Source organism: Delphinapterus leucas, chromosome 20 (assembly GCF_059928025.1).
Source record: "Delphinapterus leucas isolate spDelLeu-1000000601 "Yukka" chromosome 20, BTC_Dleu_Yukka2, whole genome shotgun sequence".
NCBI classification, from domain to species: Eukaryota; Metazoa; Chordata; class Mammalia; order Artiodactyla; family Monodontidae; genus Delphinapterus; species Delphinapterus leucas.
The window spans coordinates 43,980,227-43,997,900 of record NC_143148.1 but is presented as its reverse complement, the minus strand read 5'-3'; the positions used below and the strand labels follow the sequence as shown (position 1 = coordinate 43,997,900).

Sequence of the window (17,674 nt, the reverse complement as noted above, 5' to 3'; positions counted from 1 at the left end):
AGTACACAACATCACTTTTTTTTTTTTTTTTTTTTTTTTTTTTGCGGTACGCGGGCCTCTCACTGCTATGGCCTCTCCCGTTGCGGAGCACAGGCTCGGGACGCGTAGGCTCAGCGGCCATGGCTCACGGGCCCAGCCGCTCCGCGGCATGTGGGATCCTCCTGGACCGGGGCACGAACCCGTGTCCCCTGCATCGGCAGGCGGGTTCTCAACCACTGTGCCACCAGGGAAACCCACAACATCACTTTTAAAGTCTTCTTTCAAAAGCATTTAACCTGAATCCAATCAAGCCTCGAAACCTCTTTCCCAGCTTACATGAAATAAGGGGATAGAGGAATAAATTCAGTGATACCACGAGGAAGCAATCAGACCAGCCCAGAATATGGGACATCCATACGGTAACCATCCCAGACTCCTCGAAAAGTCAATGTCATTAAATAAATTTAAAAGGGGAGCGGGGGCAGGCAGGAAGAAGACTCTTTTAGATTTAAAGGAACATAAGTACCAAATGCCTTGCATAAATTTTGACAAAACCTTGGTTTGAAAAATACATTCTTGGGACGATTGGGGAAATTTGCATCCAGACTGGATATTGAATGATGTCTGAAATTACTGTTGATTTTCTTAGGTTCACTAATGGTACTGTGGCTGCATTTAGGAATGGCCTCATTCTCGGGAGATCCAAGAGTATATTATGATGATGTCTGCACTTATTCTCAAACTGTTTTGTAGGAGAATAGGCTGAAGTTTTCAGGAGTGACGTGTCACGATGTCTGCAGTTTACCTTCAAATGGTTCAGGGAAAAAAACACACACACACCCACAGGCTCACACATACAGGTAAAACAAATGCAGCAAAATCTTAAGAAGTGTTGGTTCCCGGTGAAGGGCATTTGGGCATTCATTGTGTTATTCTTTCAACTCTTTTGTATGTTGGAAAATTGCATGATAAAACATTGGGAAAGGGTTGTGGTTTTTTTTTAATTGGCACAGCTATTAAAGAATTAAACCTCTGACAATAGAACACTGTTATTCTCTTAAAAAACAAAAACAAAAAGAACACACCTGAGCCAGGGGAGCACTACAATGCATAATGGGACTAAAGAAACCATTAGCTAATTGAGTGACAGACTTGAGCATACAGGGGAGGCTGAAAGGAGTAAGTGTGGCTGGAAAACATACACTGGAATCTGAGCTATAAATAGCAGCATTAGCCACCTCTCCTCTGGGGCCCTCGGGTTTCACTGCGGCAATGCCATCAACTCTACAAAGGGCCTTTCTCTTGCACCAGGTCTTCCCCCACCTTTTCAGGCACTGCTCAAAAATCAAGAAACTGATGAAAACATGGGTGTAGTAAGTCAAGTTCCAGAACTAGAACCAGATTGAGCGTAGGAGGCTCACCAGCCACCGTCCACCTCATCCGGCCCTGCTCCATCTGTAATCATGCAGTCCACACGTGTGCAGCGAGCACAAACTCTTCTGGTCGGTGAGATTCAACAGGCACAGAACAGACAAAAAGCTGTGCCCCAGGGGGCTTATATTCTAGTTGGGGCAAACAGACACTAGGCAATGTTTTTTGTTTTTAAAGTAAATTGCACAATCTGTTAGTGGCAAATGCAGTAGAAAAAAAAATGAAAGGAGGGGAAGGGATGAAGAGTGCTAGAGGTGGGAGGAGGGTCTGGGGTGGCGAGAAAGTCTCGCCAGGAAAGTGACAATGGAGCAAAGACTTCGAGAAGGATGAGGCAGGGGAGCCACGTAAGTATCTGGAGGAAGGATATTCTAGGCAGAGAGAGAATAAGACACAGAGGCCCCAGATGGGGGCACGCCTGGCAGATCTGAGGAATGGCGGGGAGGTCAGTGTGGCTGGAGTGGATGGGGAAAGAGAGGAGCAGGAGATGAGGGTGGTAGGAAACTGGAAGCTCACGAGGAAGGCCTTGGAGCACTGGCATGGTCGCTGGCGTTTACTCGGCGGGAGATTGGGAGCCACTGGAGGCTCGTGAGCAAGGAAGGGACGTGACTTCTGTTGCAGCGCAGTCACTCCAGCTGCAGGAGGAGCAAGAGATGAAGCAGACAAGACCGGGGAGGAAGTCACTGCAATACTCCAGGCAGGAGTAGCTGGTAGCTTGGGCCAGGCGATGGCAGTGTCTTCTGGGAGCAGGGTAGCAGAAGGGAGACTCGCCCTTTTCCCCCTTTCCAGCACGTGTTAGGAAAGCCCCATGGCTCCCCACCGAGCACGCTAGTCGGTCCCCACAGGCCCATCAGGCCCTTGGAATCAAAGCTTTGGGCAAATCATAGGCAGGGGCTGCAAAAAGCACAAACGTAGAGCATGGCTGGGGGAAGTCAGATTCAATTACGACCAAGTGGAACATATACAATGAAAATATTCCGACGGCAAGTGACTTTAGTTCCTCCGAAAAAGCCAAAGTCATGAGCTCATGCTAACTTCAGCAAATGTCCTTCTTCTCTTCTAAGTACCCACTGGTTACCAATACCTTGTAAAGCTACTTTATGGAGGTCAACATACAGCGGTAGGGCTGGAGATTAGAAGCTAGGGGGAAAGAATTAGGAAAATCCTCAAGGACTGTGCCAGGAGATCCCTTTAAAAGCTGGCACACCAGAAGAGACAAGAAGACATAGCGTGCTTCCTGGTGGAAACACACACCACCTCATTAAAAAGAAAAAAATAAGAACCTGGATCAGATCAAGTCTCTAGATCTAGATCTCAACAGGTATGAGATTACAAGAAACACAGAGGGACAGAGGAACATGTTAAAACACATTTCAGGGACACAAACAGCAAAACCCAATATGTGGGAAGCTACAGGACAAACTGTCCAGTTTCTTCAACAATGAGCTGTAAGGGATAAAAAGAAGAAGGAGAACATATTAGTTAAAAGAGAAAGAAGAAATTCCCTGGCAGTCCACTGGTTAGGACTCCGAGCTTTCACTGCCAAGGGCCCGGGTTCCATCCCTGGTTGCGGGGCAAGGGAGAGGGACTTAAGAGACTTATCAATCCTGTTTGGATCCTGATTCAAACAAACCAATGGTGGGGGGAAAATAATGTTGAAGACAGCTGGGGAAACGTTAAAAACTCTCTGAATATTTGATGAGATTAAATAATTACCATTAAGCTTCTCAGGTATGAAGCTGGTATCATGGTTATGGTTTTTAAGAGCCCTTATCTTTAAGAGATCCATACTGAAATATTTGTAAATGAAACATGTCTGAGATTTATGTGAAAATAACCCCGTGGAGGGTGGGGTGGGAATGGCCACCTGTAGCCCGCTGTGGATCTGAGTGATGGGCACATAGGGGTTCATGGACTATTCTTTCTACTTTTGTGTATTTTGACATTTTCCATAATAGCTTTTCTTTTTCAAGCCAGCCTACCTAAAGAACAAACAGTGACTGTAAACTAAAAAACTTACACAAACTCAATGTTACATACACATTTTGAAATATGAAAAGGTAGAAAATATACAATCAAGCTGCTTAGGGAGTAGCTCTGATGGTTATTTTCCCTTACTTCAAAGCCTCAGATTTGCAAGTGGCTTCAGGTTAATAATTTCCTATTGGGAAGAGTTGTTACGTGCAACAAGGATGAGTAATATTTTTCTAAGACTTACTTTTTCCCTTTCCTGACATGGGCTTTTTAATATGCTGTTTGCATATGGTACCAATAAGTATAGATAAATAGGGCATGGAAGTTGCCTTCCTCATTCCGACAGAAGAAAAAAACTACATAAACCAGAACTGCCAAACTGTGTCCCTTTAGTGCAATTCAGTTAAGACCAGAAGCCCTGCCTGGGCAGTTTCACTGCAGTGTATGAAGGAACTTTCTGCTTTAGAATCTTCTATCATCACTGCCCTTCCCTGCTCTCACACCACCAAAATGTATGTGCATGTATACGCTTATATCATTTAAGAGAAAAAATATTTTCTTCCTAACTCAGAATACAAATGTAAGGATTTACCTGGAAATTTGAGAAAAACAAAACAGGACACAAAGTAGGATATTTTTAAGGGAGACCAAGTACTCTCTGGCCAAGAGTCTCAGAAGCCCGAGGAAGATGTGATTGATTTGGCCTTAACAGAGCTGTTCAGTGGAACAAACAAACCTCCTTCTTCCGGCCTCCTTCTGCCCTCAATCCCATAGGCCCATCAAAAGAAAGTGAAAATAAACAGGGCATTCATTAACAGGTCAGTGTTCATTCTACACGTAGCTGTGAAACACTGGTGCACAGAGGAACGGAACCGGAGGAAATTCCAGAAGGGCAGAGAGTAAACAGTCTCCTTTCCCTTCCCTGGCTCCCCGTTAACTCAGACACACACAGACTGGAGGCTACCCCAGGTTTAAAGAGAACACTGTTTCACATTCCCTTCGCAGTAAAGAAAGCCAGAGGCTTCCAGGATTTACTGTTACGATGTCTCTTTGGCTTCCAACCTTAGCCAGAGCCTAACAAGAGAAAGCCTCTTCTACCAAGCTAGCAGCACATTGTAGACAGTGGAATTCTTGTTAGGGTACCAAGGTTGACTCTGCTTCACCCACCTTCCCTCGGCCCCCATCACTCAAGCCTTGGCAGAGTCTTCCCAGAACACATGGTGTAAGGAAGCGTCTACCTTGGCCTTGAAGCTTCTTCTGTAGGCTACTGCTTGGAATGTATCCTTAATTATCTCCAAATTAAAGTCTTGGCTGGGGCTTCCCTGGTGGTGCAGTGGTTAAGAATCCGCCTGCCAATGCAGGGGACACGGGTTCAAGCTCTGGTCCGGGAAGATCCCACATGCCGCGGAGCAACTAAGCCCATGCACCACAACTACTGAGTCTGCGCTCTAGAGCCCGTGTGCCACAACTACTGAGCCCAGGTGCCACAACTACTGAAGCCCACACACCTAGAGCCCGTGCTCCGCAACAAGAGAAGCCACCGCAATGAGAAGCCGCACACCACAATGAAGAGTAGCCCCCACTTGCCACAACAAGAGAAAGCCCGCACGCACCAACAAAGACCCAACGCAGCCAAAAATAAATAAATAAATAAAAGTTTAAAGTCTTGGTTGACTGACGGTTGCATCAACTCCTCTAAAAATGAAAAGAGCTTCATTTTACAAAGCCAGTTTTTAAACTTTTATTTTTCTCCTCTTTTTCTTGTGCATTCATTCAAGAAGCATTTTCTGGGCATCCTTTATGTGCCTGACACTGTGCTAGAAGCTGGGTTATAATGAAGAAAGAAAATGGACATAGTCTCTGCTTTTAGGAATCTCACAAGTCAGTGGGAGAAAGAGAAGTGACTAAATAATGTCACAAAGAAATGTAAAGTTGCAACTGTGAAACAGATTTCATGCAAGAGACCTTATGGTCCCATCAGTGCTGGATATTTGGCCTGGTCAGGGCATCAGGAAAAGTTTCCTGAGGAACTGACAGCTCAACTGTGATCTGAAGTTTCAGGCAAAGAGCTAGCACGTTGCGGGGTGAAGCAGGTGGGGGAAGAAGACCAGTCAGAGAGGCAGGAGCAAAGTCAGAAAGGAGTCCTGAGAAGGCAGGAAAGGGTGGGCTCCAAAGCATGGATGGAGAGTCTGCCCTTCACATGGGAGGAAGAGGGACGGCTCGCCTCCAACCACAAGAATGATGGAGGAGAGGTTAGGCACATGCATCCTCATTTAGGTACATGACAGATTCGTCAGTCATGATCGTCCTTATTTCTCTTGATTCAGGGTCACAGTGTTCTACAGTCCAAACCCCTGAAGCTACACATGCTTTTCTTTACTTACAAAAAAATAAAAAATAAAAAAAATGGGGCTTCCCTGGTGGCGCAGTGGTTGAGAGTCCGCCTGCCGATGCAGGGGACGCGGGCTCGTGTCCCGGTCTGGGAAGATCCCACATGCCGCGGAGCGGCTGGGACCGTGAGCCATGGTCGCTGAGCCTGCGCGTCCGGAGCCTGTTCTCCGCAACGGGAGAGGCCACAGCAGTGAGAGGCCCGCGTACCGCAAAAAAAAAAAAAAAAAGCACTGACATAGACACTTCAGAACTGGCTATTCATCTGAGTCATCTATCTAATAAGGTACATTATAGACAAAGAGTCCCTCTTGAATCAACTGAGGGTCCCCTTCACGTAGGAAACAAAAAAAAGCCTCATGTGTCTTGGTGAATCTCACTGTTTGTAAAGCTATAGCCTATTTTTAAAGTGATTTAGAGGAAATAAATACAGATCTGGGAAAGTTGCATTTTTAGGATAAACTGTCAGTTCACATTAATTACTGCGGCCTTGTCATTAGAGCTCCTCTATCCCAAGGCGGGGGTGGTCCTCATCACCCATTAATTCGGAGGATTCCTAGACTAGTCCCATCTGAGCAGCTCATCCATTCTCTGCGCCCTCAGGGAACCTCGGTGACTATGCCACCTCTCCCCGTTGCACAGAATTGAGGACGTGTCTGTAAACACAGCAGAGAAAGGGTTTCAATGAACAAGCCTCCTTTTCAACGGTCTCGGAATAGTGAAATCCAGGAGCCCAGCTAGAAGAGCGCTTTCATGGTTAAGGTTCTGCTTTTAAACAAATCAGCAAAGCGGAGGAATTGGATGAAGGTAGCCAAAAAGTACAAACTTCCAGTTGTAAGATAAATAAGGACCAAGGATGTGATGGACAGCGTGGTGACTACAGTTAACACTGCTGTATGATCTATTGGAAAGATGCAAAGACAGGAAATCCTAAAAGTTCTCATCACAAGGAAAAAACCCACTTTTTTCCTTTATTCTTTTTGTATCTACCTGAGATGATAAGGGTTAACTAAACTTATTGTGGTAATCACTTCACAATAAAAAAAATTCCCGCTTTTGAAAAATTACAAATCTCAAATGAGTGAAATATTATGCCACAATTAAGATTTGGATGGGGCTTCCCTGGTGGCACAGTGGTTGAGAATCTGCCTGCTAATGCAGGGGACACGGGTACGAGCCCTGGTCTGGGAGGATCCCACGTGCCGCGGAGCAACTAGGCCCGTGAGCCACAACTACTGAGCCTGCATGTGTGGAGCCTGTGCTCCGCAACAAGAGAAGCCGCCATAGTGAGAGGCCCGCGCAGCGCGATGAAGAGTGGCCCCCGCTTGCCACAACTAGAGAAAGCCCTCGCACAGAAATGAAGACCCAACACAGCAAAAATAAATTAATTAATTAATAAACTCCTACCCCCAACATCTTAAAAAAAAAAAAAAGATTTGGATTAATGATTATGAAGAGTGAACAACATGGAAAATCATTTACACTACAATGTTAATTTTAAAAAAAACAAGAACATGAAGTTATAAAAAGCACCCCATGATTAAAACCCTGTAAAAATAAGTATGTAAAGGGGCAAAGAAATAAATGAAGCAGAGAAAAACAATAAGTTGTGTTTGAAGAGTCAGATTATGAAATAACGGTTTCACTTTTTAAATTTCCATTATCTGCACAGTGCATATGTATTTTTTCTCAATTTCCAATATCAGTTACACACGTATACCGAAGTGTTTACAAATGAAATGACATGATGCCTAAGATTTGCTTTCAAATACATCCCCAAAAAGTGGGGGCTAGAGATGAAAGACAACTGGACACGTGCTCCTCACTGTTCAAAGTGGGTAATGGATACAGGATGACTCAGTCATTATATGATTCTCTCTACTTTTATTTATCTTTGAAACTTTCCATAATAAAAAGTTTAAAATTTTCCCCATTTATGCTATATAATATTTGCCCCACAATAAATAACATTAACTTACAATTTTTTAAACATGCTTATTATTAAAAATTCAAGCAGAAATTCAAAATATGAAAAAAAGAAAAAGAAATTCAAAATATGATGTAAGCACACACATTCCAAACCCTTTCCCCATGACATAGGTCACTGTCGTCAACTTTGTATGAAGTCACCAGACTTGCAAACACCAGCACAAAAACTCACGTATAAACTACACACGCAAAAGTGAATTCACCCTAGGCCCACAAGTTGTGCCCCTTGACTTGTAAAGTATCCTAAGAATCTTTAAAAATATATACAGAAGCAATCTATCTGTTGAGGAGGGTTTTAGGATTGAGGGAGCAGCACGTTCAAAGGGAATTCAGCCTTTACCACAAAGTCCCCGGCCCCAAAAGAATGAATTCACGTAATACACATGTAAATAAACATTAATCAGTTAATTAGGAGTGGGAGGGAGGGAAGACACAGACATCATATTCTGAGAACTGTGTGCCTTGCTATCCTGTACATAATAAACAGCATCCCCCAGGCCGGGCCTGACGCTAAGGTGAAAATCTCCGCTCTGTACCTGACCGTAGCACTGACCGCACCACGCGTGTAACTGTGGCACCCTCACTCTGATCCAGGATCGCTTTCCCTCCCAACTCACCACTCTCCTACAAGAGTAAGTCTCCTGCTCTAAGAAAAATGCTCCTAGAATCCCAGAAGACTGAAGGAAAAGAGGAAATCAGGCACTCCGATGAGCTAAACAAGGTCTGATCTTCGTATGACCCCAGCAGCCGCAGTGTCTCCCCTGAAGAACCTGGGAGACTGGATGGGTAGGCAGGCGGGAGCCACTCTCAGGGAACTGGCACAAGGAAGAGGCCCCGTCATCAGGTGCAATGTTTCAGGGTTGGTTTTTTTTCTGGCAAGCGGAAGGAAACTGCTCATATCCAGGCAACAGTCTCATTTTCCTATCTCCAGACTGAGATGTGCTGGGCGTGTAAATGACACACCAGATCTCATGTGTTAAAACGATAACATTTGGTATATATTGGACTAAAGAAAATAGATCATTAAAACGAATTTCCCCCCTGTTTATTTCTGTTTTTACTTTCTCTAATGTGGCTACTAGAAAACTTTAAATTGTGTCTGTGGTTCACATCACATTTCTACTGGACAGCGCTGCTTGGGCGCCTCCTTCCTGCTGTTTTTGGTCATAATCTCGAGCAGCTGTCTGCCAAGGCCTGGCCAGCCCCGGGGGCCTTCTCTGTGTAACTTGACTGAACTAAGCTTTTTCCTGCCTCCAAGCTTCCTTCAGCCTGGAATGTTTTTCTCCTTGTTGGCCTGGACAATCGCTTGTCATCCTTCTGCAGTTCTGGTGTCACTTCCTCGGGCAAGCCTTCCTTGACACTCCCTGACCCCAGTCTAGGTTGAGTCCTGAATGATATACTCCCAGAGCACCCTGCACTTTCCTCCATCGTATCTGTCACAACTGGAACAGTCTGCACCAGTTATTTGTCCAACATCTATCCGCTTTCCTCTCTAGATCCTAAATTCCGAGACTGTCTGCCTTAGTTCACTGCTGCGTCTCCGGCATCTAGCCCAGTGCTCAAAGAGATTTACTGTGCAAATGCTGGTAAATAAACTTCACACCCACCCCCGACTCCGCCGCAGGCCCCTCTCACAACCCTAAGAAAATGCCCGATAGAAAAGAAGGAAATTTCCGGTTATACAAAATCCTGATCCAACACTGACAAATTCACAAGTCTAAAAAGAAAAAAAAAAAAAAGAAGAAGAAAAGAGAGAGAAAGAAAGAAAAGAGGGGAAAACTGTCTGACCAGATACTATGGATTAAAATGCAAAAGTTTTCAATATACCATTAGAAAAAGAAAAAGGGGGACGACCTCAGCCAGCGTTCGTGTTTTGAGGGGTGGCATCACTCTTTGTTCAAACAGGCATTCCCACGAGGCTGACGGCCCTCCAAAGCCAGTAAGTTTACAGAACACTCTGGAGGCGGCCTTAAACCCCAGGCCACACTGAGGCAGCCACGTACAGGGGATGGCTTTCCTGACAGAAAGCTTTTCTTCTTTTTTCAAGTGAGGTTTCACAAGGCAGCCTCTCAGCCGGTGACACAGAGAGCAGGTCTGTTTTACCCTGCGTTGCAGGGGCCTGTGTGTTTACTTTCGAGACTCCTGGCTAAAAGGACCTTTTCTTTCGACCAGCTCTCCACTGACACCAAAGCCGCGAGCTGGGCCCAGCTGTAACTTTGAGAAGCTGGGGGTCTGGGGTCGGGGGAGGGGGTGGCTTTTGGCTTCTTCAGAAATTCCTTGAGGTTCTGGCTTGGCCGTATCTGCCTGAGGTGCACAATGATGGAAAGCAACACACAGGGAGCTTTTCAGAGACTATTAAAAATGGTTTTAAATCCCAATGCCTGGCATCTGATGCCCATCAAGGAGAGTCGTCACTGATACAACTGCAACTGGATGGAGGTAAAATGAAACAAAGCCTTGCATTTGGAGGCTGGGGACGGGTTCTGCCTGATACCTCCCCAGAGAGGGCACCCAGCACTTCCCTGGTCCTACCTCTGCCTCAGCGGTCAGCCACGACACTGGCCACAAAAACCAGTCACATAAAAAGATGTTCATCCTCACTAATCTAATTAAATATGTATATTATATATATACTAATATTATATTATTATATTACATTGTATAATATCATATTATGTTATGGTATATATTATATTATATTATATTATTAGTATCTTCTTTGTGTTCTGGGCACAGGAGTGAGGGGATGTACAAGAGTTAACAAAAACCAAACAGTGCCTGCCCCCATGGAGCTCACATTCTAGTTGTAGAGGCCAATAAGTCAGATAAATAAACAAAATATATATATACTATATGGGGATACTGCTAAAAAGAAAATAAAGCAAGGAAAGGAATAGGGAATGTTGTGTAGGGAGGAACTGAAATTAAGGTGGTTTGGTCAGGGCCACATGTATGATTCCATTTGTATAAAGTGTCCAGAAAAGGCAAATCTACAGAGACAGGAAGCAGCGCAGTGGTTGCCAGGGGCTGGGCTGGGAACAGGAACTAATGGGAACCAGAGCTAAGTGAGCAGGAGGGATCTTACTGAGGTGGTGGGAAAGTTCACGGTAATGTTGCACACCTTGGTAAAATTAAAAAAAAAAAATCACTGAATTGATCAGGGAAGCCCTCACTGAGGTGACATCTGAGTGGGCTGGAAGGGGGTGAGGGAGAAAGGCAGGAGGACACACAAGGAAGAAATATTTTGGGAAGAAGGTCAGGGCGGTGCAAAGGCCCTGAGACAAGAGCAGCAGTGGGCTGGAGGAAGAGCACAAAGGCCTGTGGGCAGGAGGCGGTTTGGTGAGGGTGGAATGATTGAGATGGGGTAACAGAGAGGTGACAGAAAGATCAGGGAAGGCTTTTTAGGCCGTTTGGGAAGGACTTCAGTTTTTACTTTTAGTGAGAAAGGCAACCACTGGAGGAGGGATGTGATTCGACTTATGGGTTGGATCATTCTGGCTGATGGGCTCAAAAATGAAGTGTAGGGAGCAAAGGGAGATGATGCCGGGAGACCAGTTAGGAGGCCTTTGCCTCCTGAGTCGAGAAGTGGTGGTGAGGTGGACATGGGTGACGGCAGCTGTCAGGGTGAGAAACAGTCAGTTCCTCGAAGGTAATGAGGGCAGGACATGTTGATGGACCGGGTGTGGGTTGTAATAGAAAGAATGGCGTCAAGGAGGACACCCAGGTTTTCAGCCTGAGCAACACCAAATCTCCATCTCCGTTACCTGAGATGAAAGCTGATCGCTCAGCTTTTAACATGTTAATTCGAGGATGCTGATTAGACATCTAGAAACACGGTCTCAGGTTGCCCGCAGAAAGGTCCAGGGTGCAAGTCATAGGTGAACGGACCAAATTTAAAGCCATGAGGCTGGATGAGATCGTGAAAGGAAGAGGTATAAATTAACAAGTGGATGCAGGACTAAGCCAACTTGGGGTATCCCAAGGCTTCTGGACCAGCGAGGAGAAAACCAGCAAAGGAGACTGGAAAAGAGTGACTGGAAATATAGAACACCAGCCGGGCGTGGTGTCCTGAAAACCAAGTGAAAAGAGTAGGTCAAGGAGGAGGGATGGATTCCTTGTTTCCAGTCTGCAAGGCAAGTGAGTTGGAAGTGAGAACTGACCCTGGATGGAGTCACACGGAGGTGACTGGAGACCTGGTACAGCATTTGCAGCAAGGCAGCAAGGACAAAAGTTTACCCAGGAGCTCCTCAAGAAGGAAAGGGAGAGGAGAAAAGAAAAGAGATGCAAATTAAAATAACAAAGAGAAATCACTGTCACAGCCGAACAGACTGGCAGAGGTTAAAAGATTGGTAATGCCCAGCGCCACTGGGGGAAGGGAAACAAGTACACGTGCACACACACACGGTGGGTTCTGTAAACGGGTCCAGTCTTTGCAGCAGACCGAGGCCACAGATATCACAGAACTTGCAGCGTGCCTGCCTTCTGACCCAGCAATGCATGCCTAGGAATTTACTACCCTAAGGGAAAAAAAGGACAGGAGAACAAAGATACCATTACAAGAATTTACTGAAAAGTCTTGCTTATAGTAGTAAAGAGGCAGAAATGGCCAACAATAAAAGATCTGTTAAACTACGGTGCATTCATACCAAAAAAATGCTGTTGTAGCCATTAAAAGGATCTAGTTTCATTGAGGTAGAAAAACTGGGTGGAAAAAAAGCAAGTTATAAAGCAATATGTAGAGTGAGTTCCCAATTTGGGGAAAAAGTCAGACACTCACACCTATATACATATATATTTTATATATATATATATATATATATATGGTTGACATACCCCCAAAAAGCTGAGTGGATATATAACAAAGTATTAACCGGGTTAGCTCTGAATAAAAAAATTTCCATGTACCTTCTCAATTTTGCTGTGAACCCTAAAATTGCTCTAAAAAATTGTCTTTAAAAAATGCAAACAGGGGCTTCCCTGGTGGCGCAGTGGTTGAGAGTCCACCTGCCGATCCAGGGGACACGGGTTCGTGTCCCGGTCTGGGAAGATCCCACATGCCGCGGAGCGACTGGGCCCGTGAGCCATGGCCGCTGAGCCTGCGCATCCAGAGCCTGTGCTCCGCAACAGGAGACGCCACACAGTGAGAGGCCAGCGTACCGCAAAGAAAAAAAAAAAAAATGCAAACATTCAATGGAGTTCATAATAACGGAACAAGATTTGCTAGCTTTGTGGGGGGGAAAAAAAAGAATTTCCAGTGATTTTTTAACCTTCTCCTTCTTTGGAAGGCAGTATATGCAGAGGTTGCAGGCAAAGGCTCTGAGACCAAAAAGGCCTGGGTTAAATCCCAACTCTGCCACCACCTACTATGTGATCTTGGGCAAGTTACATAAAATCTACCTATTTCCTCATTAAAGGGGATGGCAGTACAACCTACATTATAGGTATGCAGGAGGATTAAATGGAAAGAATAGATATAGACATAGATAGACAGATAGAGATCAAGAATTCAGAACAATGCCTGATACATACTTAGCACTCACAATTTTCTTTGTCTTTTTTTTCAATAAGCATAAAACAACAATAATAATCAGAAAAATAACAGTAACATTTTCAGTTTTAGGAGCATACGTTGCTTTTATTATCAGAAAAAATATTAATAGTCAGCCTCCCCCGCCACATATCCACATGCTCCATATTCTCAGATACAACCAAGTGTGGATCAAAAATATTCAGGAAAAAAAAAATTCCAGAAAATTCCCAAAAGCAAACTTTGAACTTGCTGTGCTCCAGCAACTATTTACAAAGCACTTACATTGTATTGGGTATTACAGATAATCTAGAGATAATTGAAAGTATACGGGGGTATGTACATAGGTAATATGCAAATACTATGCTATTTTATATAAGGGACTTGAGCATCTGCGGATTGTGGTATGGGGGGTGGGGGGGCACATCCCAGAGATACAATTATACTATTTTCAATTTGGGGAGCAAGAGAGAATTTCTCGGAAATCTTCTGTGAGTATTCCATGAGGCTAAAATAACTAGGTCTTAGTGGTTTACCAGGTTCATAAAAGTAACTACTTGGCGATGCAGAACTGGTTTGGCCATTCTCCCATCAGGCCTAATCAAGGCACTGGAGTTTGTAGCTGTGCCCTAAATAATAGCTCCCTACCAGCTTACAGGACTGTCACATCCTTCCTTTCACTTTTGTCTCTTGCCCGCCTCCTCCTCATCTGAAGAAATAGTGAATAATTTCTCAAACTTAAATTTAAAATTGTTTTTAACTTAGGAGCAATTTTTAAAAAGTTTCTCTCTTCTCCCTCTGACTCAGGTTCCAAGGATCAGTGGTTTATTTCTCTTTCAGTTGAAAAACTGGAAAAACAGTGTGGTGCTTACTTTAAAATAAATGCATGCACTGTCTGTCAGGCCTGCCTCCTTGAGATGCATGGCCCACCCACCAGAACACTCCATCCTCATGGAAGAGGGAGGGAGGTGGTGCAGCCCTCGTGACTGGCCTATCTGTTCTTGGAACATAAAGTGCAGTTACAACCCTCTGCTTATAAGATTTTTAAATAAATAGGGAGCTGTTTTCTTTTTCTCCCTCTCATTTTTTTTTTTTTTAAATCTGGGAGACACACATGGGGAAAGAAAACAGACACGCATAGAAAATGAAGAGCATAAGCAAAAAGCTTTTCGAAGGTACTTCATTTTTCACAGTGGTCTGGGGACAGCAATTCTCTAACCACCTCCTGTGCATATAGAAATGAGTAAAGATGTAGATGATGGTGAGAGCCAGGGTTCTCGTGGGGAAAGGAGGAAAGTTAGGAAGAACTCTGTGAGGTTGAATTAGAATTGGAGATTTCAGCATAAACTCATCACCTTGAATATATAGACACAGAATAGATATTGATGCGTGTGTGTGTGTATACATAAAGTCTTTCAGGAAAAATGAAGGCTCAAGAGCCAAGAAAGTTTTGAAGAAAAAGAGCAGTGAGGGGATTTCCTTGGTGGTCCAGTGGTAAAGAATCTACCTTCCAATGCAGGGGACACAGGTTCAATCCCTGGTCGGGGAACTAAGATCCCACATTCCGCGGGGCAACTAAGCCTGCAGACCAGAATTCGCGCGCCTCAACAAGAGAGCCCACGTGCCACAAACTACAGAGCCCTCACGTTCTGGACCCCCGCGCGCCACAACTAGAGAGAAGCCCGAGTGTGGCAACGAAGAGACAGTGCGCCACAACGAAAGATCTTTCATGCCTCAATGAAGATCCCGCATGCTGCAACTAAGACCCAACGCAGCCAAAAAAATAAAAATAAAAAAAAAAAAGCAGTGAGAAGAGGTATGTCCAAACTGATACTGGCACTCCCTCCAGTGAAAACAGTGACACCATAAAATCCATAAGGAAAAAATACAACTAGATCCTTGGCCTACACCATACACCAGAAAAACCTCCAGATTGATTAAAGGGTTAAACGTTTAAAAACTAAATAAAGAAAACCAGCACAAGTGTTAGTGTAAGGAAGGTATCTAACTGTATTTTTTCCCAAGTGGTAACTCAGTGGTTCTAAGACTTGAACCGGCATCAGAATGCCCTGGAGCATTTGTTAAAACACACATTGCGGGGCCCTATCTCCAGGTTTTCTGATTCTGTAGGACTGGGAGAGGGCCTGAGAATTTATGTTTCTAATATGTTTCCAAGTGACGCCTATGCTGCTGATCTGGACACCACACTTTGAAAACCACTGGGTTAACCAATGGTCCCAATTTGTTCACCTTTCTTTACTGATTTTAAATGCCACCTTTATCACATAGTAAATTCTATCTATGTTGGATGATGTTTGGAAAAAAATATATGATGGGGACATGTCAAAAGGATACAGGAGGGTTCCCTGGTGACGCAGCGGTTGGGAGTCCACCTGCCGATGCAGGGGACGCGGGTTCATGCCCCGGTCCGGGAGGATCCCACATGCTGCGGAGCGGCTGGGCCCATGAGCCATGGCCACTGGGCCTGTGCATCCGGAGCCTGTGCTCCGTGGTGGAAGAGGCCGCAGCGGTGAGAGGCCCACGTATACCAAAAAAAAAAAAAAAAGGATACAGGAGCAAGCTTGAAGAGGCGCCCACTGGCCAAACCAGGGATACTTTGAGCATCAAAATAATGGCAGTAATAAATTATAACCCATGCATAAAATAAGAATCCATGAGTTGAGACTGATAATACATACCTACATAAAGGAAAAAGAAAAGCTCTTCCTTGCAGCAGTATGCCAACTAATAAATGTAGAAGGAATGACTAAATTGGAAAAAAAATTTTGCGACCATCAGAATATTAACTGATTCAGACTAAAATCATTAATGAATGCAAATACTAGTAGGTGAAGGTGTGATGAGAAACAGATACTTACATAGTCTCAAAGTATGGCATCTCCCCATAAAAAACTTCTTAGCTATAAAGAGAAAATAGTCATTTTACAGTGGAGAGCCTGGCAGACACAACCCTAACCCAATGGTCAAAGTTCACATCATCAATAATGAAACAAGCTGAGTTGTGTGCCCCCTGATCTGACACACTGAGAAGGACGCAACATCGCTTCTGGAATGCTCCTGCCAAAAATGTGTAGTACTCTGAATCTAAACTGAGGAGATTCTACAAAAAGACAGCCTGAACTCTTTAACAATGACAGTGTCATCAAAGACAAAAATAGGCTGAGGAACTGACCCCAGATTTAAGGACAACCAAATGTAATGCACAATCTTGCATGGGATCCTGGAAATCACCTGAAGTGCATTTTTGCAACAATTAGAAAATACGAATTATATAACAATACTGTAAAAATGTTAGATTTCTTGATTAGGTTCATTTATAGTGGTTAGGCAAGAAAATATCCTTCTTAGGAAATACACATTTAAATATTCAGGGACAAAGATGTATAAGATTTATAATTTAAAATGATTCAGCAAATCACCATACATGCATATACAGACGATGTTAAGGCAAATGCATCAAAATATCACCACATGGATGAAGAGTATAGGGGAGTTTTTTGTCCTAGCCTTGTAACTTGTCTCTGAATTTGAAATTATTTTAAAATAAAGAAGTTTGGAATTTTTTTTTTTTTAATCTACTTCAAGCCATATTTCCCTCCTTGAAAGCAGGACAATCTGGTAGTGCCAAGGTCTGCAGTGTTGATGAGTCCAACTACCAGAGAGGAGAGCTACAAGAGAAAAGTGGGTCTCAGCTCCTATCTGCTACCAAGCTAGAAAGAAATGAAGATCGTCCAGTGGGCGGGTACGGATGAAACATATGCTGGTGGCTACTGCGGGATGGGGATTATGTTTGAAAATTCCCCTAATAAAAAGGTTTTTAAAAATCGGTATTCGGGGCTTCCCTGGTGGTGCAGTGGTTGGGAGTCCGCCTGCCGATCCAGGGGATGAAGATTCGTGCCCCGGTCCGGGAAGATCTCACATGCCGCGGAGCGGCTGGGCCCGTGAGCCATGGCCGCTGAGCCTGCACGTCCGGAGCCTGCGCTCCTCAGCGGGAGAGGCCACAACGGTGAGAGGCCCGCGTACCGCAAAAAAAAAAAAAAATCAGTATTCAGGGTACTTCCCTGGTGGCCCAGTGGCTAAGACTCCGTGCTCCCAATGGACGGGGCTGGGGTTCGATCCCTGGTCAGGGAACTAGATCCCACCTGCCGCAACTAAGAGTTCGCACACTGCAACTAAAGATTTTTCAGGCAGCAACGAAGATCCCACATGCTGCAACTAAGACCCGGCGCAGACAAATAAATAAATAAATAAATTTTAAATTGGTATTCATTCAATTTTTTAAAAAATAAATTATCATTTTTCTTTTTTTATTTTCTTAAAGCATTGGTTCTTGCTTCGGGGACTTAACATTTTTTTTAAGATTTTTTT

At 44.3% G+C, this 17,674-nt stretch overlaps 1 protein-coding gene across 8 annotated transcripts in view; it reads right to left on the bottom strand.

The window, feature by feature from the left end:
* Nucleotides 1-17,674, bottom strand: part of WWP2 (WW domain containing E3 ubiquitin protein ligase 2) — a 145,082-nt gene that overhangs the window by 89,874 nt on the left and 37,534 nt on the right. For 4 of the 8 annotated variants that reach the window (XM_089902395.1, XM_089902398.1, XM_089902400.1 and 1 more), the window contains exon 5: nt 16,165-16,206. The exons of the other annotated variants lie outside the window; for them this stretch is intronic. In XM_089902395.1, the coding sequence (XP_089758521.1) occupies nt 16,165-16,206 (42 nt within the window). The remainder of the gene's footprint in view (nt 1-16,164; nt 16,207-17,674) is intronic. 8 annotated transcript variants of the gene reach the window in all.